Source organism: Mercenaria mercenaria, chromosome 18 (genome assembly GCF_021730395.1).
Source record: "Mercenaria mercenaria strain notata chromosome 18, MADL_Memer_1, whole genome shotgun sequence".
Classification (NCBI taxonomy): Eukaryota; Metazoa; Mollusca; class Bivalvia; order Venerida; family Veneridae; genus Mercenaria; species Mercenaria mercenaria.
This window is the reverse complement of record NC_069378.1, coordinates 60,173,965-60,197,486: the sequence shown is the minus strand read 5'-3', so window position 1 is coordinate 60,197,486 and position 23,522 is coordinate 60,173,965. Positions and strand designations below refer to the sequence as shown.

The window sequence follows — 23,522 nt, the reverse complement described above, 5'->3', positions numbered from 1 at the left end:
TGTTAGTGCCCATTACTGCCATACACATATCTTTTTGTTTTGTTTGTTTGTTTTGGGTTTAACGTCGTTTTTCAACAGTATTTCAGTCATGTAACGGCGGGCAGTTAACCTAACCAGTTTTCCTGGATTCTGTACCAGTACAAACCTGTTCTCTGCAAGTAACTGCCAACTTCCCCACATGAATGATAAGAGGTGGAGGACTCATGATTTCAGCCACAATGTCGTTTATCAAATAGTCACGGAGAACATACGCCCCGCCCGAGGATTGAACTCGCGACCCCGCGATCCGTAGACCAACGCTCTTACCTACTGATCTAAGCGGGCGGGCTCGTTAACTAGGTATTTTGATTTTTGTTAGTTAGTCAGTTATAATTGGCAATATCCCGTAATCGTTCCCTATCATTACGGAATAAAAGAAAATACATAAAGGGGCATAACAATTATGCAAATTTATAATTCCAAGTCATATCTTTAGGCACTGACCATTGAGGGTGTAGGGGATAAGGCGGATATACACTCATTCGTTCTGTCACAGGATGAAAAAAAAACAAACCGAGACTCGAATCCGGGGCCTCGGATAACCGTTCCGTTAATCTACCGACTGAGCTACCCGATCGCCAACACACTTTCTCCTCGTTTTTATATTCCAGTTCTATACCGTGGAATAGTTCCCGACCATTTTGAAACTCGTCCTCGAATTTCAGCGGTTACTTTATAAATCAAGCAATTACGGGCGTCGGAGACTATCCAGTCATACTGAACTTTTTTCTTCTTCTAAAAGCGTCTTACCAAGCCATCCGCAGCGGGGTGCGAGAACAGCCGTCACGGGCGCCAAATGTCACAGGATGAGAAAAACGTGCAGCCAGACCGGGACTTGAACCAGGGGCCTCGGAATACCGTCCCAATGCTCTACCAACTGAGCTACCCGGCCGCCTATACATTTTCTCCCCGTTTCAATATCCTATACCGTGACAATTCGGTATAGAGGACGAAAACTCTTAACTGTTAATCGCCAATTTGGTACGAATATTAACTGGATAACACGAAAAGTTTCACAAGAACCACTTATTTATGTGAATATGTGCATGGCAGAAGTGGGCACTAGCAGGCAGTTTGGTCCTGTTAACTTAATTATCTAGATAACAAGCAATTTTGCCACTTGCCAGATAATAACTGGATATGTGACATTTTTAGAGAAAACTGTCTTCAAAAAAAGTAGATATGTAGTTGGAAGAAATATGTGATCATATATTCGATGTTAAAGCTAGTCTTGATTATTTACCAGCTCCAGACGTAATAGTTTTCTCATAAGAGTACATGTAGTTGCAGTAATATTGTATTCTGCTCTTTAAGAGTTTGACAAGCATGATCGAATGAGTCGCTTGCAAAATCTAATTACATGTATTAATGACCCAAAGACAACATTACAGATCAAAGGACTTCTTCAATGTACATATACCTATTTTAAAGCTTATCAGCCAACATTGACAATGGTTTTAGACAAAGAAGGTTAAAACTTGTTTGAAATGATGGACGTGTATTTACATATAGAACGTCAAGAGGCCATTATTGCTTGATTTCTGACGTCTTATTTGACGTCATCTATTGAATTTTGAACAAATATTAAGTTAATGAACGTAGATCTTCCTATACACTGGGGCAAACTCTGTATTTCAGAAATGTATGTATGTCTTGTATTGCAAATGGAATTTTGGTAGGCTAAACATTCTAAGGGGGACAACTTTGCATGGAAAAGTTCATAAGTGTACTAAATTATTAAGTACAGTATCAAACTATTATCAGTTAAGGGAATATACTTCTTTTATGAATTCACAGCGATATTCAACGTAACCGAGCAAAACTGACCTGTTAAAATGCCATACTGTTCACACATTTAAAATGCTAACAGATCCCTAGCATACTTAATTTCTAAATATGGGTGTACCCTCTCCCCCTGTGGAATCTCGGCACATTTAGATTCAGATGTTAAATTTACTTGTTCTGGCTTGTTTAATTTTTAACCAAAATATAGCAGAAAAGATACAGGCGTGTAAGCTTTAGAACCTTTTGACAGCGGACTTGAATTTTAAAACAGAATTTTACAAATATATTGACATTTACTGTTTTGATAAAATGTTTCAGGAACAACTGGTACTGACCATGTGTATAACCTCTTACCTTGGGAATGCTAAAGTCATTAGTTACCACATCTTATGAGTATACTTCTTCAATATACAACAGTCAGGACCTTGAGAACAGCATCTGGAAAATTTCAAACTACGATATTGGCTATTATCCTCAGAACATTTCGGGCTTTATCTTCAAAATTAATATGAACACTTAGGCCAGTCTCCATCGACTACTACATATGTTCATATATTTGTCAATGTGGGTTATTTGATCTAAAATAAAAACTTTTGAACATGTTCATATCATTGTTTTTATAATAACTACCGAAAGTCCATTAAATGAGGTTGACAACGCTTTGAATCGCCAAACTCATTCTCAAAGCAAAATGTACACATTGATTGGAGCTCTCCGTATTGAACAATGTGTCCCTTATGGAAATTGTTTAGTGCAAATGGTACAGCTTCTCAACCATGTTGAATCAATAATAATACTTTAAACATTCGGATTGAGTAATTAGAAAATATTGACAAAAACAATGTGCATACCAAGTTTGACATTTCCCTAGTTTGTAGCATTTTGGAAATATCACAGCATTTCGTATTATCCGGATAACAAGGGTGATTACTTATCTGACTATTCAGCTCAGCTATATACCAACTGAAATTTGCATGAAATAATTGTGCAACCAACAGTTCAATAACTTTTCAATATAGTAAAATCTCGATTACTTTAAACCGAGAATAAATATATCTTTTACTGAATGATATTTAATTATTCATGCAGACATTATGTTGTAAACAGGGATCTATAGCATTATCGAAATGAAACATTTCACCAAAAAATTAAAAACTGTTGATGTAAATAATTAGTCTATAACTTTTCTTCTCCCGATCGTAATTAATTACCTTATAGACCACACCACCGATAGTTTACATAAGAACTAGAAAACAAGAAACACTTGTGTTTTGGTAGGGAACCGACAGACCGACTGTTTTAATTTTTCTATCACAACATATCATACACTTTTCAAACATTTTTTTAAGATAAACATAAATCATTATGTATACATGACAATGCTCAACATCATCAAGAAATTACGACAAAGTATTAATATCAAATGTATCAAATTCATATAGAAGGTAACACATATTTCAGCCATTAAAAATATAAACGTCTATCGTGTTCTGTTCCCAAAGCTGAATGGAAAAAATACTTCTCACTCTTAAACGCACGAACACTTCGTGCAGAAAATAATACGATGCCTGTCGCAGTTACTGGACAAAGTGAAATAAAATTTCGTCTAATTCATCACTTCAAACGACGAAAATTGCATGTATTTGCTTCCGTAGAAGAATAAAATATCTTTTATACTGCTAATAATTAAAGGAAAATTTGAAAATGGAATTATGTCAAACATCACGTTCTTTACATGTGAATTTATTTTATTAAAGGAAAATAAATTTAACTTTTTTTTTTTCAAGCAATTGAGACAATAGGGAATCTGAGCAGAAAACGCAGGTATGTGATAATGATCCCGAGCCTTCGTCTCTTAATTATTCTACAGGAAAATCCTTTACTGACCGTTACCACCTATATCCAGGCAGTTAAAGTAAACTAGATGTATTTGCTGTCAGTTTCATAAAACAACAAAAGAACCATTTTCTGAAAAAGAGTTACTTAAGCCATGAAAAATGATCCTGGGTAAAATATCTTGAAATGCTAAAACTTTATCTTAGAGTGCTGCTGAATACACTTTTTTATCCTACCTTCATGCAAAATAAAGGCAAAAATCAAGGGGTCAGATAAATTTTGCTTTATCTGGTCAGTGACTAAATAAAGCTTGGCGGACTACTTTTTGGATTTTTTTTTTTAAAACGACGCCATCTTGTTTTTGAGAATAACTGCTAAAAGACATATTTATGCAATTATTTTCATAAACGCGCTTTTATTAGGTATGTGAGACCATCACAAATGTATAGTGTATGCATACCGTACTTGCAATTACTACAAAAAGTTTTTATAACGGAAACGCTTGGAGAAACGGAAAGTGACTCATGTATAGCGTTTGTTCAGAATTTTAGCTTTCTACACGTCAATCTAGGAATATATTGCATCTGTAATGGAGTGTTACTGAATAAAATCATCGAGGAAACGGTTTGCAAATTTGTTTTATCAAGCGGCGATATGGCGTGTATATAAGTCTCGTCAATCGTTTGCTTGGTGAGGATGGGCAATCCGACATTCAATTGAACTTCGGACAAAACTTCACTTGGCAGCAAATTAAAATTATTCTTTAATGTTCAACAGAACAGAGAAGTCAGACACAAAGCAGAACAAGGTTAGACTTTGTTTTTCGGCTCTTATTTTATAATATTTTTATTTTAAAAACCTGTTTGTGTAATGGTGGGGCGTATTAATTTCTGTGCAAGACAGACTCAGATCTAGTTGGCGGTAAATTTTGAATTTTAATTAAAGAATGATTTTAGATCAGAAGGTAGGATAAATAGAACATTAGGTTAGTGTCTTATAAATTTAAATTTATTAAGTTCGTCTACGAAAAAATAAAAGTCTCGGCAGAGCCTCGACTTTTATATTTTCTCCGACTCACTTAATAAATTTAAATTTATAAGACAGTAACCTAATATTCTCTATTTCTTTAAGCATGAACAGTACTAGAAGTCAGTAACTTAAAAATAAAAACATAAAGATGAAATCAAGAAATCGCTTAAAGAAAGTGTGGCATTTTTGTTATAAAATGTGTTAACAAACAGACGATTATTTTAAGCTAAAACCCCCCAAAAAATCCACAAGTTAAAACAAGTTAAATGAGTAATCCTTGATAGCTTCATACATACATCAAGGTATATGGAAACTATCTAGCAATATGTGAAAATCTGAGGGAACGATTTCAGCGCTGTTATATGCATTTATAGGTTACCCTGATATCTTTTCTATTGCACTGAATATAAAATTGACACACGTTGTTTATTCAACCATTCCACTCTATAACATTGTTTCCCGTGGGTAAAGAAATGTTAAGGGTTTGGTTGTATTGTAAGTCTCTACTGAATCTGTTTAATCTCTCTTATATGTACCTTTGGAATCTTATTTCCTTGGATATGCTGACGCAGTGAAACACAAATTGACATTGAAACTAAATAAAATATGTCATTTGCATTACTTACAATATGTTCGTTTATAATCATTATATAAAAATGGTGTTTGACTTTTCTAGAAGGGTATATTAGATTTCTAGAACGCAGACAAGTCAAGATTTTCAGCTTATATCATTCTATATATTTAGTTACAAATAATAAACTATTGCAAAATCCCGTATTAGACAGCTCTTCTTCGGCAAGTAGGTACGGTTTTTGCACAATTGAATGAATATATTTATACAACTTTACTGTTATGTTCAATGGAGTCTTGATCAACGATATCTTTACAAAATACACACTTAATTTGTTGTATGAACACCTTATGAAGGAATGAATGACCTTCCTCGTAAAGGTCCGTATGCCGCATGTAACAAAAGCAAAATTATTAAAGGAATGAATGTCACATTTTTTTGTTTTACACACTTGTAAATATGTGTACACCGAAGTACACATATCCGATAACGGCTGGATGACTATTATTGTAGATATGTGTACGAGGTTTTGGGTTTTACAAGTGTGTAAAACAAAAAAAAATGACATTTATTACTTTTGTTTCTTTTTATATGTAGATCTACAAGCTATTTAAATCTCTGTACTGGCAGTATAAATAAAAAGTGAAAAAGTAGTCCAACATCGGGAGCAGCACAAAGGTTATTCTGAAATTTGCTTAACGCATTTGTAAAAAAATATATGTTAGCCGATCAAATTGAAGGAAACGGTCCAGAATAAGAAACAACACGCCTTGACAGACTCGTAATAGAAATAGGAAATTATAATGTTATTATTTTGGAAATAGTTACAAATAGTTGTTTGGTAAAAAATCAACACCATGCATTTTATAGAAAACGTAATGCTGGGGCAAGTGCAATAGTTCTACAATTCTAAGAATGTTTACCATGAAGTACATAACATACGCATAATATTTCTTTAAATTTCAAGACATTAAATCATAATATGAACAGTTATTATTCCATTTTAAGCCATACCAGTAACATTAAGATCCGTCTGCTATTTAATTAAGAGAAAATGAGAAGCGTAAAATTCTTTCTAATAATGGATTGGTTTTGTGAGTCAGTGAATCCGTTCTGACAAATATTGCATTAGTGTAAAATAGACAGTGTAATAACTCACATTAAATTAGCTGTATTCTTTGTTTTGTGAAAATCAGACATTACAGTCCAAAGTAAATTGTCTGTGATGAAAATGTAATTACTGTCTTAAGGCAAAGTTTCAATTTCAGTCCTTGTTTATTTTCAAATTATTGTCATATGACTCTGTGTTCGGTTTAATCCTTGTCATTCCACAAAATTAACTGAAATATATCATTATTATTTTTAGTATGTAACTTTTGCATGTACTAATATTAGATCGGGGCAACTTGTACTCTATGTTTCTTCATACCACATTGTCGATTAAGCAAGTAAGGTATGGGTATGTTTCTATTTTATAATAATCATATCGAATCTGAGCGTATACAATATCCCATGATTAGTCAACTCAGAAAGAGTGGATGATTCTACGTTAAGGGGAAACCCAAATTATTTAAAGTAATTTTCATCTTTGAAAGTTTCATGTTCACCGCCATTTGAATACATCTGCGGATGTCTATAAATTGCTTTTGTACTTTTAGCATGTGTAAATGGTGAGTTCTGCACAACCCGAGGCTAGAGGGCGTGGGCGGTAGCCTGCATTTCCACTACCGTCCATGAACAGGCTCAATCAAACCGAACCTGCAACATTTTCGTATTTGTCATGTTGAGCGACCTGTGAAGTTTCCACATTTATATTTTACCTAACACTAATTTGATTATACTGTAAAGAGAAGGCAGCATGACGACACATTTTGTCTGTACGCGTTAAGTTCTGTTGCTAGAAACACTAACATATTTTATAGACTAATTTTAGTAAGACCACTGTTACCTTTTAGTACCTTTGCGACCTGTCAATGTTTTACTGCATTATATTTATCAATGACGTAATACGAAAGGAGATAAAATCATTTAAACATCTGAATGTGACATTTCGTGACACTGCATTAGCACTTATAGACAAGTCTAGTCAATAAAAATATCAAATGACGTATGATGCTGAATAGATGATGCATTAAGCCGTCCAAATGAGCTGACAACATGGATTATTCTTAACGGTTACACCATGTTTTAAAAGAAAATCACTTTTATGTCCGTTAGGACTTGATAAAAGCCTTGGAGTCTTCCACCTGATGTGATTTCACTACAGCTGCAACCGAAAGAATGAAAGGAATAATGCATCTGACCAACTCAGTGCTAAAAGCATACAAACTTTCAAAACTAAAACGCTGAAATTGGTATTGGCTCCATCAATTACATTACATCTTAGTTTTTATAAATAGAATTCCATGAATATAGATGATATGCAGTGGTGCTATTTTGGGGTACAGTAATGTTGGTATTTTCAAGCATGGAAATGTTATTATTGTTTAATATGTTAATGAAAGTTTTATGCAAATTGATAATCCAAATTATACCATGAACTTTTATGTTTATAATCTATTTATTGAACAAAGATCAGGCAATAATTGACCGGCTAGTCATTCAAGAAGTGTGTGCTTCTGATAAAATATGCTTCTAATAAAATATTTTCTCCTTAAATGAGTATTGAAAATCCTGAGGGAAGCCATTCATTAATGAAACAGTTAAAGTAAAGAATTTTTTCTGCAAGCGATTATATCATTTACAGAGTTTAAATCTATTTAAGAAAAGAAGTTGATATCAAAGAGCAGAAATATTCACCTGCTTTAATGATTTCATCATTTTAAGAAGGCAAAAATAGTTTAATAGTTTATTGCTTCTTCCGAATACGATGATAAGATACCGCTATCTGTGAGAAGAAAAGTAATAACAAGTGAAACATTTGCTATATTTTGCATTCATCTGATACTCACTATGTAATATTGTACAAAACGTAAATAGCTATAGATAACATTTGAAATAAAAAAAAAATCTATACAGTTAGATAAAAAATGCAGATTCGCAAAATTTTCTCGCTGAAATATTCCTCAACTTTGTAACGCTGTTTCTAGAGATTGTTACCTTTTTCAAAACTTTGGAATATTCCTTGCTAAATCAGAAGGGCTTTGTGGTTCTAAAAACAGACAAGCTTAGTCGTCTGAAATCAAAAAATATTCAGCGACATATACTATTTTATGCATTTTTTTTAATTTACTCCTTGCATAAAGAGAATAAGAAAGACGTCAATTATATTATTAAATTTAATGAATGAATGACGTGTCACATTAGTAAACTCAAGTTCAAAAGTCAATCAAATAATTTGAACCTTAGTTATAACACAAACACAATTACAAATAATCATCACAACCCGCCATGTCTCTGATCTCCTTATAACTATATATTAGTGTCTATGATTCACAAATCACTTTTATTCAGTTCGCGGTATCAAGCACTATTTCCACAATCATTACACTTCAAATCACTGTCATTATTTATATATGTAACATGATCCGTTACATCATTGTCAAAGAACTATCCATCACTAAATATATGTACACTTAAACATGGTTATAACATCTCAACTTTGAGAAACGCGCAATTTCACCAATGTCCATCATGTGAATGAATCATGTGTATCATAAATGCAATCCATACACATTTCCAATTCAAAACCTTTAAGGTTACAATATACTACATAACAAATTCTTATCAACAGTAAAGAAAAGCAATGTAAGTGTATTACAATGTAAATGACAAAGTAGTGTCAGAAGAATAAATGGAACAATGTGAAAATTGAAAAAAAAATAATGATGAATAACGATGAAATATTGCATGATTTAAAGACATAAACTTTGTCATTTAACATGTAATTCAAATAAAACAAATAAGCAATACTTAACACAATGCAGCATGCTTGTCAATAATAAATGCTATGGCTCATAACTTACTAAATACAAAGGTAACATCCTCTTTTCAAACTTTAAATGTGGGCTTAATTGAAAGGGGTGGGTGGGGATAATTTTGTACGAGATTGTGACACGATCTCAAAATTTTTTCAAGAAGTGGCGCGAAAACCCTTGCAAGTCGTTAAATAAACTATTCCGACCGACCAATAAGAAATCACGTTTTAAATTAAACCAATGAATATGGACGACAGATAAATACAGGACAGGTAAAGAACTTACGAATCGAATAAACTGGAAATGCTGTCGTCGTCAATTAAATATTTTAATAAATATTAAAATAGTCCTCAAATGAGAAAATCTATTACAGACTGTAAATATACTATATTCAAGTATGTAATGGTTTATAAGGGACATCAACACATTTGATTTTTGACTATTTATTCCTGTTTTCGTCTTACAAAAATTGCTTAAAAAGTGCCATTTTATGATATGTACTATTTGTTTGGTTAATATTTATTCAACATAATTTAATCTATCTTAACGTTTTTGAATTGAAACGTACCCTTATACAAATTTAAACATATAAGATAACATTTAGAAAGCTTTTATTTCTTTTTTTAATCTGGTTTTACTAGTGTATTAATTCTGCTGTTTCTACACATGCTATAAATTCTATCGTTAAGATGAAACATTGTCTAGTTTCAAGGCGCTGGTTGCATTATGATCAAACACACAATTATTTAATCAGCGTAAGTGATATCCTCTATGGATAATTATAACTGTTTATGTGCAAAAAGATCGAGACCAGAAAAGTATAATCCATCAGTTTTTGACAACGTATGTTTTGTTGGATAAGAATATCCGCCAATTACTTTTCTCTTCCAAATATTTTGATAAACTGCTTGGTAAATTTCTTAGTGAAAGATAAATACTGTAATTTACAGTGTCAGCCGAACAAACTTGAAATAGTCAGGGTCCAGTTGTTCAAAACTTATACGATTGTTATACTAATCTCCTTAATCACCTATTATAGATGAGGGGGCGGGCATAAGGTCTACCATGCAACCCCCTCCCCTAGACTTTTTTATAGGTACCAAATTGTTCGGCAGGATCAACTCTTTCAAAAAAAATATTCCCATGAAAACACTCTTATGAACTATATTTGATTTCTCTTCAGTTTAAAACTAGTGGATCCATTTTTAGCAATCATAATATCACTATTTCGTTTTCAGGGTCAATGTTACTTTAACTAACATTTAAGGTGATGTCACGTTTTGAATTTCCGGTGAATAACAAAAAACCAAAGAATATTCAGTTCTTTCCAAAAAAAACCGTTATGTTAAGATTCAACCAAATAGTTTCCTTTGTCTACCAGAAAGGAACAATTCTTATATCTTAATATTGATTTTTTTTGGTTGGGTTTAACGTCGCACCGACACATTTTAGGTCATATGGCGACTTTCCAGCTTTGATGGTGGAGGAAGACCCCAGGAGCCCCTCCGTGCATTATTTCATCACGAGCAGGCACCTGGGTAGAACCACCGACCTTCCGTAAGCCAGCTGGATGGCTTTCTCACATGAAGAATTCAATGCCCGGAGTGAGGCTCGAACCCAAAGGGGCAAGTGATTTGAAGTCAGCGACCTTAACCACTCGGCCACGGTGGTCCCTGTAAATATTGAGGTTTGGAACCTTTATAACAGACAATAAACTAAAACAATAGAAATTCAGACGTGACTTCGGTGAGCTCAACAAAGCAATTTCAAGTACAAATATTAATGTGGAATGTAAAGTAAGTTACACACTACAATATCCGACCAAGATACTTACAAAAACAATGCATTTGCAGAATAGAGAAATAAAACTAATTTTGACAGCTCATGTAAACTAATGACAAATGTTGACAGGTATATGATGACTCATGACCTAATTATTTTTTTGTTGTTATTTCTAAGTTCTAGCTTACAAATCATATATTAAAACAATAAAAGAATATATTGTTACCTCACTGTCGTTTTGTCTTGCTTTTATGATACATATATATATATATATATATATTGTAATTACATGCTATGTGTTGAATAAAATATTGTTTAAACTAAACAATATAAGCAGGCTCTCATAACCCTGATAAACACAGTTTGATAAATATGCATGAGTCTATCTGATATCATAAATAAATTTGATATTATATCAAAAACTAATTATATATAGATCTTTATACTTTACACATTTTATACAGTACTGTAACATCAAAGGACAACAAATTAAACTGTTGTTTGCATATACATTTGAATGCTTAATATAGTTTATTACCCTGAAAGAAATGTTTTATTGATAATAACGAAACCAATGTCAAATATGATTGATAAGGTTCTATTCCATTTTATATAACCGAAAAATTTGAGACAGAATTTTAACTCCAACATTGAACAATTAAGGTATGTTTTAAGTTTTGCTCACTTCATTCAAAAATAACCTTGGGGCAGAAGTAAAGCCTACCTACATTTCTTCCACAATATGTAATCTAAAGAGTAAAGGCAAAATAGAGAACTTTTACCGCATGTAACACAGAAAATTTTTAAAGATGTCTAAGTCTGCCCCCTTCTGTTTTAAAAAGTAAATGCACTGAGAACAGCAAGAAATCTCTTATCAAATGAAAAATTTCCACTTCTGTACAATAAATCAATAATAAGTCTTGAAAAAAGTAAAACCTTACTAGAAAAAAAGGAAAATAAGGAAAAATATTTTGGTCCCAGTAGGGCTTGAACCTATGCCCCCTGAAAAATGTCAGTCAAAGTAGCTTTATGGTAGGAATTCTATACTCTTCAAAAGGAGGTACTCTATTACTCTATTACGGGTCTAATACCTTAAATAAAGTTTGTACTGTAAACAATTCGTTAAAATCACCTTTCTAATTGTAACGCTGTAGATAAAATGATTACTTTCATCTAGGTCAAAGGATTACCAGAAATACTTTTGCAAATTAGACCCTTTAGAAGTACAGTTCATTTACCAGATTAGTGTTTCAGAAAGCTGTCATTTTCATATGTCGCTTCTGGGTACTCAATGTATTGTAGCTGATTTTGAGAACTTATACGATATATTTTCATTTTCTCAACAAAGTGTCATAGTATTGTCGATTAATGCGTTTAAAAAAATATGCTCTTGAATGAGAATATGCTTAATTAAAACGTGACATATTACTGATTTTCAAGAATGTTTTTACTACTTTATTGCGTATTTAATTACTCTTTTGGCCATCACATTTTCTGTTAATGTTTTTACTAATTAAGGGAAACATAATTATATTGGCACGTTCTCTCTGTTAGAATAAAGACACGTATTGAGGTCAGTTTTCCTTTCAATAGAATCCGGATATATTCACTTCACACAAACCATAAGGTATTTGCTGCTTTGCATGTTGGATATAACGACCCATCTTCACCAGTTTTTCAAAAGTATTTTATGAGTGTTCCTGGATTCTGTATCTGTACTTACCTGTTCTCCGCAATTTACTGACAACTTCTTCACATTAATCACAGGTGGAGGACGAAATGACTTTAGATACAAATGTCTTTAATAAAATAGTCATAGAAAAGATAACATTTCTAACTCAGGACCCGATGATCCGTAGATCTGATATCTCTGTATTGTGCTAAGCGGACAGGATAACTGTTCGTACCTGATCAAAGACCCATCACGAAAATATTGTATTAGACTGTGTGTCCATGAATTATAATTATATCATTTGCATCTTTCAAACTGAGAAAAGCTTTTCTTTAACCGTTTAAATACAGTGATATTAATTAGGCTAAGACTTGGGTGTTCACTATGAGAGCTTTATAGCACTATTCGATATAGTTGATGTTTTTACTCGAAGAAAATAAAAATATTTTCTATTACTAGTGTATCAAAACATACATTAACGTGTTGTTTTTTGGTGGGGGAGGGTGGGGGTGGGGTGGTGTTTAATATCAAAACGACATAATCATATGTCATATGGCGATAGGGTGGAGGAAAATCGCAGGTACCCCTCCGGGTTACATTTCAGACACAGGATCCCACTTGGTACAATCATCGACATTCTGGAATCTAGTTGGATGGCTACATCACGAAAAAAAAATCTACACTTAAGTGAGTTAAGGAACCAACAGCAGTTAGTGTAAAGTGATCGGAAGTCCTCGACTATAGCCACGCTGCAACGTAGAAAAGACGTTTTGATAATGGGTAAACTGGAGAAGGCTCTGCTAAAAATATGAAACAAAATACCAACATTACCAATCCAGATGCGTGATGTTCTATGCAAAGATTTAATTTTGAAAACTCAACCAAGCAAATAAGATGGTTATCTAAAGTTTCATGATCATAGATCTACATTTATACGCTAGTATCTATAAAGGAACTATGCCATTTTGATAAATAAACATTTAGATTAATAGCACATAGTATACATTTACGATCTGCTATATGAATTTTCGAACAAACTGAATCAGATATGACATTTGAAACAACATTTAAGGTATGTTCATGAGCATAGGATAAATAATCTAAAAGAAAAGGAAATAGGTGCATGTAGCTAGTTTTTACATCAACATTAACATTAACTTAACTTAAAGATGTAAGTAAATGCGAAAACATCTCCCTAATTCTTAATTACCAACGAAATGTTTTGCGCATACTTATTATTCATCAACACGTCAACATATATTACCAATAGCTCGACGGTAATTTCACTTGAATGGTTTTATAAACTGCTTCAGAATTTCTTGTATAACAATAATTTATTATCATTTAAATCCATGAGAAAAAAATATGTTAACTTAAAGCAGGAAAATACCCACAGGATTACCACTAATTGTTGCAACGGTAATTTATGTAAAATGCTACGCATAATTTCACACAAGTATATATATAGAATATATATATATATATATTAATTCTTTTTTATGCTTGAAAAACACAAAATTTTATATTTGCGATGAAGCAAGCCTTACGGTTATTTGATGATTGCATTTAATAAGGTTCCATATAACATGTTGTTAGCTCTATCTACAGTTACATTTTTAACAGATTATTTGTTTGAATAAAAGTTATTGTTGACTATAAGGTATAAGAACGAAAAAGAAACATACACCAACATATATAGTATTTCAATTTAAAAACGGATCGTTAAAGGCCAAACTTACATTTGAAATAATGTAACATGTTCATAGGGTGTGATTGGGCGTAAAATGTATAGTAAAACTTCTCAATGGTCATTGCAAAGTTAATAGTTAAGAGTAAGAACAGAATGAAATTTTATATTTCCGTAGAATGTTACTGATGGTGATTTGTCCCTAATGTAATCTGACGTTGTATAAGGCTGACATTATTAACCAGTTGAAATTACCTCAATATCCAGGCCATTCACATGACGTTTAATGGCCCATTAAAAGGGTTACAGGATATGTGATAAGGATAAACAATAAAGATCGGCGATGCACAAAATCATTAGACGTGCATGTTTTAATGTGTTAGTAATGAGCAATTTACTTCACATGACAACTCTTTATAGTTAATAACCTAAACGATGAGTCCATGCTGAAGGAATATAACAGTAACTTCCGTTTACCTACATGCCTACATTTCATTAACACGGGTTATAGCTTAAGAATGTTGTTTATTTTACATTACTCTTCTAGTTCAGACGTTTATCGAGAGGGTGTTTATTATCATCAACAGACAATTTTCATTTGCTTAACTCTCCGCAACATATTAAGGATTGGTATGCTATTTGAAGGAATCATCCCTGCAATTTGAAACATTTTTTGCTTTCGACAAATCTTTTTCTGTTTTAATGTCTATCTCAACTTTGTTTTAATCGATATTATATTAATTATTTTTACTAATAACACAATGTTCAAAGAATGTCCCAGGATGTGTAAACTGTGATAAAGGAAACAGAGCTATATGAATCGTATATAAAAAGTAAATATAATGTACATACACTTCAACAGCACAACAAAAGATTATGCATAAAATACTCGAACTTCTTGAAAGTCGTTTGAAATATCAGTTAGTCTTTGTACATTTAAAGCAAACAGAATAAAGCAAATACGTATATAAATACTGGGCGATACTTTGGTATCCACGCTTTGGTATTCAATTATTACTGATTGCAAGACCTTAATACAAACTTGTACTGAAATTGGAGACTCTTAGGTGAATGAATTAAGTTCTAGTGAAAGTGTAACTGACATTTTGGTTCGCAAAAGCATCACTTAACGGCTGCACCTATATAAAAGTATATTAGAGACCGTACGACTCATTAACTATTAAAATTCATTAATGCTTGAAATATTGAATGTACCGCTAAGACTAGATATATTGAATCTTTCAATAGTTGTATTTTATTTTCCAAATCTTCAGCAGAGTTATATCAAGCAAGATGCAGCTATAAGTTTATTGTTTATTAGAACAAAAAAATCAGTACTCCTCTTTTCTGTTAATGGTCGCTCTTACATTGATGACAGTTGTGTGTCGTTCTATGGTTTCTAAACGTACTTAATATGATGACATTTCTTGATAATCTGGCAAATTTTGCCAAATGATTCTTTTAAGCGATGTCAGTGTAATATTAGGAGTGATCACATTTGCGCTTGTGAGTGCAAGTTATATGAACTACACTACAATAGTTCTATTCTACGTAGAATCGGAGCGGGATTAGCAGCAACGAAATAGAGTAAATAAATAAATATTCTTTGCTATATTGGAGGAAGCCATCTTCTTTCAAATATAAGTAAACGCGAAATTTCTTTCCTTATAAGAAACCTAAAGTTTTCGCGTCTGGTTTCTTTGTGGCCGTAAAAACGAATCTGCACACGAGTACTTTGTGAAGCGTGCGTTTTCTGTCGTATCTGATCTTTTTCCGAGTCATAATGTGAATAGGCCTGTCTCTTTCTTTTAGTGCCAGGCTTTTGGGATAAATTCTCAAGAACACCAGATTTTGCCGATTCCACTGCCTTTTTCTCCGCCGTACTTTCCATTTCCGGATTGGTTAACTGCTCCATTTTATATCTGTTTAAAAACGTTTTGAAAACCATATTTCCAAACCGACACGACTACACAAAATGTACCTTTTTGGACTGCTGACTTTTGAATTAAAGTAGTGTGAGATATTTTTGAAATCATCAACATTCCATTTTTTGTTGGAGAACTGATCATAGTCACTGTCACTGTCATAGGACGCAAATAATATTATCAACATGAAACATGTCTCAAATGCCATTATTTACCTATTTTATACTTTCAGGAACGTACTGTATTAGAATCTATTTGTTGTCACGTAGTTAGCAGTCAGTAGTAGTCATTAGTCAGTTCGTAAGCCGTAACATTACTATCGTAGGTCGTATCACTTGCACTAATCCAGAGTTATACTTATCATCTCCCTTGGCCCTTCCCATGAACCCTTTGTTATGTCATCCGCCATTATTGTTGTTGTATGAACAATAAATATACATTGTCCAAATATATTATTATATATATTTACAGGTATGTTCTGATGTCCTAATATATATTGTTAGTTACATAAATATGTGTTCTAAATAACTAAGGTATTTAAATGTAACTGATATATTGTTTTAAAGTACATTTGATGACATTTATTGAACACCGTTGACATATGTGTAATGAACCCTTTTTTATGTCATCCGCCATTATTGTTGTTGTATGAACAATAAATATACATTGTCCAAATATATTATTATATATATTTACAGCACCCATCTCATATGTACAAGAACCCGCAATAAACAAATAGCCCCGTGACAACTGGCGCCCAAAGATGGATATGAGATCTGGAAAAAGACTTGATATTATTGTATTTGAAAATGTCAACACAGTGGTTACATATAATGCAGCCAATCAGATGATAGTTGTAAAGATTGGACCAATCAGCACAGAGTTGTAAACATAGTAACCAATCACATTTGGTAAACATTGTGACGTCGCCGCTCTAGAATTCATTCATAGGCCTACTACTACGGATACTACGGTATTCCATTCATAACGTGCACGTGCTTATACCTGTCACTATTGGGAGCCTGATCAACTCTTCAAGACAGCCATATCTTCTAGAAGGAACGCCATCAAGAAAGTTTAGAAGTGACATTGACATTTGGAATCTTTATATTCAAGATTCTTTTGAGTGACAATAATATCTAGCCTTTGCTGTGTGTGCATTGTGTGTTTATATTCATGTGTATTGGTCAACGGTGGTATGTACCTTAGTTAATTTTAATATAAGTGTATAGTACAAAATATACAGTCGAGTGATTTTATAAAATTTCATTGATTTATCTTTCAACGTATTGTCCTACATTCTGACAGATCACTCTACTGTATACTATTAAGATTTCAGTAATTGTGTATTGATTCAATATTTTTCATACTTTAGGTATATGAGAATTATCAAGATATAACGCCTAAAATGTTCAGCCCTATAGTATTTCCTATATAAGTCCTATAGTAACAATTCCATATACAATACTAACATCACAACCACATAGAAAAGTTTAGTTTTGATAGTTAGATAGATAGAGTTTAAGTAGGCCTACTGTATAAAATGTGCAGGTTATAGGTCATATTCTAGGTGAAAAATGGTGTGATTGATATTTATTTGAGTTGAATAAGTCTTGTTCAGCAATTAAAATTGAAGAACAAGCTCTGGAAATTATTGAAAAGTGACACTTGATAAAAGAAATATTTTATTGGCGAGGTAAAATTTATCCTGTCAGTAAAATATTATTTTCTACAGTCTGTAAGCGTATATATTTTTCAAAGTGTTCTTTGGTATTAGTAACATAGTAACACTTGTAAAGGTTGTATTTTGTTTTAGTACTTAGATATATTTCATTAAGTTACAAAATTATTTAGCTGGTACTTAGTCGTTTGTAAATTTTGCGAGATTTGAATATAAATTGATATTCTCCGATTTTGACCGCGGGCGACGCTATTACGAATCGTATCGATTTATTGACCTGTAAAATCAGTGTGCGGATTTAGCTCAGTGGTTAACGCGTTCGGGTTAGAAGTCCATAGTATTGAAAAAAAATTCGTAGGGCGTAGGTTCGATACTCAGACAAGATTTTTTCATATGTTTTTTTTTTGTTTTTTTTTTTTAGAAGTAGATTTTATTTTTGAAAAGGAATTGTTGAAATATTGAACATAAGAACAAATTGAGAGCAATCAAGTATGAAATAACTGCAATTCTGAACTTGAAATATAGGTGAAAGTTGAATAGTTTTGGCAATAAAGGAGGTTTGTCAAATATAGATAAAATACAGTTACAGCAGAAAAATTGTGAAAAATTGTGAATATGGAAAGAGAAAGAAGCTGTCAATAAGAAATGCTTGTATATATAAAGAAAAGTGACACTATTTGAAAGCTGTATGTGAACTGTATCAGAGAAAACTTAATGGAATATTGAAACTGAATAAGTATTTCAGATGGATGAAAACTGAAATAGCTTAAAGCTGTGCATTGAATATTTAGATAAGAGCACATGAACTGAATTAAAGCAGCTGTGCTATGCTATTAAATTTGAAGTTTCAAGTTGTTGAAAAGTATTGATAGAAGAGTACACATTAATGAGATGAAAAGTGTTTAAAGGTGTACTTTAATAACTAAATTAAAGCACATGAACTGATTTAAAGCAGCTGTGTGTTATATTTAATCTGAAGTTTCAAGTTGCTGAAAAGTATTGAAAGAAGAGTATAACTGAATGTGATGACAATAGTTTCAAGCTGTAAAAGTGAAGTAGCTTAAAGTTGTGTCTGACTTATTTTAATAGGAGCACATGAACTAGATTTGATTTGTGCTGTGATAGTTGAATTGAACTTTCAAGTTGAAAGAAGAGTGAATATTTACTTGATGAAAGCTGTAGAATTGAAAAATTAAAGCTATACAAATTGAAATAGCTTAAAGCTGTGAATAACAAAATAAGAACACATGAACTGATTTAAAGCAGCTGTGTCTTGAATATTTAAATAGGAGCACATGAACTGAGTTGAGTTGTGCTGTGATACTGAAGTTGAACTTAGAAGTTGAAAGAAAAGAAAAGAGAAAAAATGAAAGTAGTTTTAAGCTGTTGTACCCTGAATATTTATAAAGGAAAACAAGAAATGTGTTAAAGCTGTACTATTGTGATCATTGAAAGGAAAAGTTTTGAAAGAAGAGTGAAAGCTAACTATATGGAAGTAGCTTAAAGCTGATCAAGAGAAAATACACTTGATGAAATAAGTGATGAAAGATGCTAATAAAATAACATAAATAAGGAAACTATTTCAAAGCTATCATTCAAGAGATAAAATGAAATAGTGAATAGCTTAAAGCTATTATTGAAAACAAAAGTGGAGAGAAATAGTGAAGAGGGTACATGTTGTTGTAAAACAAAACAGTTGAATATAAAATAAAGAGAAGGAAACTTGAAAACAAAGACTGAAATTTGATAAAATGTATCAATCAACTTAACTGTAACAAAGTGAAGAAGTATAAGTTATAGTGAAGAGAAATAGTGAAGAGGATACATTTTATTGTAACACAAAAGAGTTGAAAGGAGAAAGAAGTTTGCAAAAAGACTAATATTGATCAAGAGTGGCAAATTATATAGCACAGAGTTTAACAAAGTGAAGAGGTGTGAAGTTATAGTGAAAAGTGAAAAGCAAAAGTGAAGAAGAAAGTGAAATTAGTTTATAGCTGGTGTAGTTAATAAGAAGTGAACAAGCTGAAGTGAATGAAGAAGGAGAATATAAGTTAATAATATAAGAGAAAATTCTGTTTTCAATGTGAATTGGAACTTTGAATTATAAAGTATCACAATGGCAGAATATTTCACTGAACGTCAGTTAAGGTATAAGAGGAGAGAAGCTTTACAGGAAGAGATAGAAAGATTGCAGAAGGAAAAAGCAGAGTATGATAAGGAGGAACAAATGAAATTAATTCAAAGACAAAGACAAATGTTGTTATTACAAAGAGAAAAAGAGACATCAATAAGGAGAATGCACACATCCAATGATGATAGAGAAGAGAGTTCTTATTACCCGGATGAGGTAGAATATAGTGAAATGGAAGAGGTTCAAAATGAACAAGATCCTAGAAATGGTTCGTTTTGTACATTGGATGAGACTGGATATTTTGATCAAGAATCTCCAAGAAAATCTCCAGTTTGTGAAACTCAAATAGAAAACGATGCAGAATCGTCCTTAGACTTATCTGCTGAAATAGATGCGCTGGACTTAAGATTAACAGAGTTACATGAAGAGAACGCCGAAAGAGGTGAAGAAATGGATGTCGTCGGGAATGATAATAACTCAAATAGAAACAGAACACCAATTAAGAGGGTAACCATAAACACTGACCCCTGTGAAAAGTTACACCATAGACAAACATCAAGAAGGCAAATGGTACAGACGGAAAGAAGAGAATACCATACAAACACGAAGGACAAGGAGATAACAACACCTGCTAGACGGTATCACTATAGAATAACCCCTGAAGAGGAAACGATAGTTTCGGTTAAAGGAACAGACAGAGTGAAATATGAAGATACTAGTGCAAATCCTGATGGAATTAGTGACAGTGAGATATTAGAATATCAAAACAGCATAAGGCAGATTGAAGTAGAAAGAAGACGTTTAGATCAGTTGAAAGCTGAGCATGAAAAACAGATCCAACAAATGATTGAGAAAAATAATCAATTAAGTCTACAGAAAGAAAGAAAACGAAAAGAAGAGGAAATGTTATTAAGAAGTATTCAGTTACTGGAACTGAAAGAGAAAGAAGTAGATGAAAAAGTAAAAGAGAGTGAAAAACTTAAATCCTTATTTGACGAATCGGTTGCAGAAGAATTAGCCATGGACAAGAGAATTAAAATTTTAAAATTGAAAGAAAATGAGACAATAAAGAGAATAGCTCAAAAAGAATCCAAGAAAACAGATAAACCGGTGACAGACAAAACAGAACATAAAGTAGAGACACTTACAATTGAAAAGGCATTACTTGGAAAGCCATATTTACCCGCCTTCGAAGGAAAGAATTATGAAGATTGGAAAATGGAAGTGTCATGTTTAATAAAGTCTAAGATGTATCAAGAGAAAGTTCTAGCACAAGCAATAAGGAATTCATTGAAAGGACAGACAAGAAAGATACTGTTATCTATGAATCCAACAGCATCAACAAGTGAACTGATGGAAAAGTTGGAAGAAGTATATGGAAGCTTAAAAGAATCAGACACTCTTCTCCAAGACTTCTTTTCTGCATGGCAAAACCCAACAGAATCTAGTTCAGATTGGGGCATTAGAATAGAAAATCTGTTCCAAAGAGTTGTTGAAAAAGGTGATGTCGACGAGCTGAATCGTAACGACATGTTGAAGAGAAAATTTTGGAAAGGTTTACAGTCAGAAAAGTTAAAAGAAGCACTGAGAGTATCATTTGAATCAAAGGATACATTTGAAATGTTGAGAAAGAAAGCACGGCGAGAAGAAGAAGAAATTGAAACAAGGAAGAAGAAAGATAACACGACAGTGCCAGAATACACAGAGGGTGTAAAATCTACAATTCAGCAGCCAGTTAGAACAAACACAGAAACTGATGCAAAGCTTGATAAACTTTTAGACAGAATGAAGGAGCTGGAAGATCAGATGAAAACTATGAAAGTACAAAAGCAATATGGTCCGCCGAACTTCTTACAAAATAGAACACCAAACAGATATATGAGTAATAGAAGGCCAAGAGGGAGATTTGGTTATAGGAATCAAGGTGTAAGAGGACAAAGAGGAATAGGTAGAGGAAACGACCATTCAAAGCAAAGTCAAGCAAAAGATGAAAGTGAACAGAACCAGAAAGCAGAACAAAATAAGAAACAATCTTTAAACCAGTAAATGTCTCTATCGGAGGGCAGATTAGAGACAATGTGAAACAAAGCCCTAAAGGAAATTTATTTCAAAGAATGGTTGGATCAACTAATGAAAGCGAAGTTGAAATAGAAGGTATAAAGACAATTGGACTAATCGATACAGGATCAATGATCACAACAATATCAGTAGAATTTTACAAAGATATGGATCCAAAACCAGAACTACTTCCATTAGAAGACTTTAATCTAGAAGTTTCAAGTGCAAATGGAGAGAAACTTCCTTTCCTAGGTTATGTAGAAGTTGACCTAAAAGTCTCCGTTTTATGTGATAGATGTTTCACAATCCCAGCACTTATTGTTCCAAGAACTGATTATAATTCGAATGTACCTGTCATCGTTGGAACAAACATTATACGTCAACTTCAAGCAGAAATGGATGATGCCACTACAGAAATTCCGGAAGTATGGAATATGGCTTTTAAAGCGACTTGTTCTTCTTCGGTTGGAATTGTCAAATCAACGCAACGTTTTACTCTACAACCTATGGAAACAAAACAAATTACTGGTTTTGTAAGAAAAATGAAGGACTGTGAATCCGTTGTAACAGAACCATCTGAAAAAGGATACTCAAGTAGATTTACAGTTTGTCCTAGAGTGGTTAAACTAGACGATCCCGGAAATACAGCACGAGTACCTGTAAGAGTTTTTAACATGTCAGCAAAAGCTGTAGAGATTCCTGAAAAAGCAAATTTATGTGAACTCCACGAAGTCAACATTCTTAGACATCATCCACTCGTTGAAAACAAGACGTCCACCACTGCACAGGTCCATCAGCAAACGCAATCTGAAAAAGAAAATGAAAAAGATAAGGTACATATACAAGAAATAGACTTAAGTGAAGCAAAGTTAACCGAAAAACAAAAACAAACAGTCACTACCTTTTTGATGAAATGGAAGCATATCTTTTCCAGAAACATTACAGATCTTGGCTCCTGCGATCTCACAAAACACAAAATTAAATTAGAAAATGAAGAACCATTTAAAGAACCGCATAGACGCATTCCACCTGCACTTTTTCAAGAAGTTCGAGAACATCTGAAAGAAATGCTAAATGCTGGAGCAATAAGAGACAGTCAAAGTCCATTTTCATCAAACGTTGTTATAGTCCGGAAGAAGGACGGTACCATTAGATTCTGCGTGGACTATCGCAAATTGAATAGCAGATCCAAGAAAGATGCTTATGCTATTCCAAGAGTCGAAGACACCCTCCATCTTTTGTCAGGATCGAAGTACTTCACTAAACTTGATCTAAGGAGTGGATACTGGCAAATCGAGATTGAGGAGGATGATAAACAAAAGACAGCCTTCCAGGTAGGAACGCTGGGTTTCTTCGAGTTCAATCGCATGGCTTTTGGGCTCTGTAACGCCCCAGCTACCTTTCAACGG

The 23,522-nt window shown here is 32.9% G+C and overlaps 1 protein-coding gene across 1 annotated transcript; it reads left to right on the top strand.

The window, feature by feature from the left end:
* The first annotated feature begins 20,040 nt into the window (after positions 1-20,040).
* On the top strand, positions 20,041-22,101 carry LOC123552654 (trichohyalin-like). The gene has a single exon (XM_053529889.1). The coding sequence runs from the start codon at positions 20,041-20,043 to the stop codon at positions 22,099-22,101; it is 2,061 nt and encodes a 686-aa protein (XP_053385864.1).
* Positions 22,102-23,522: the final 1,421 nt, after the last annotated feature.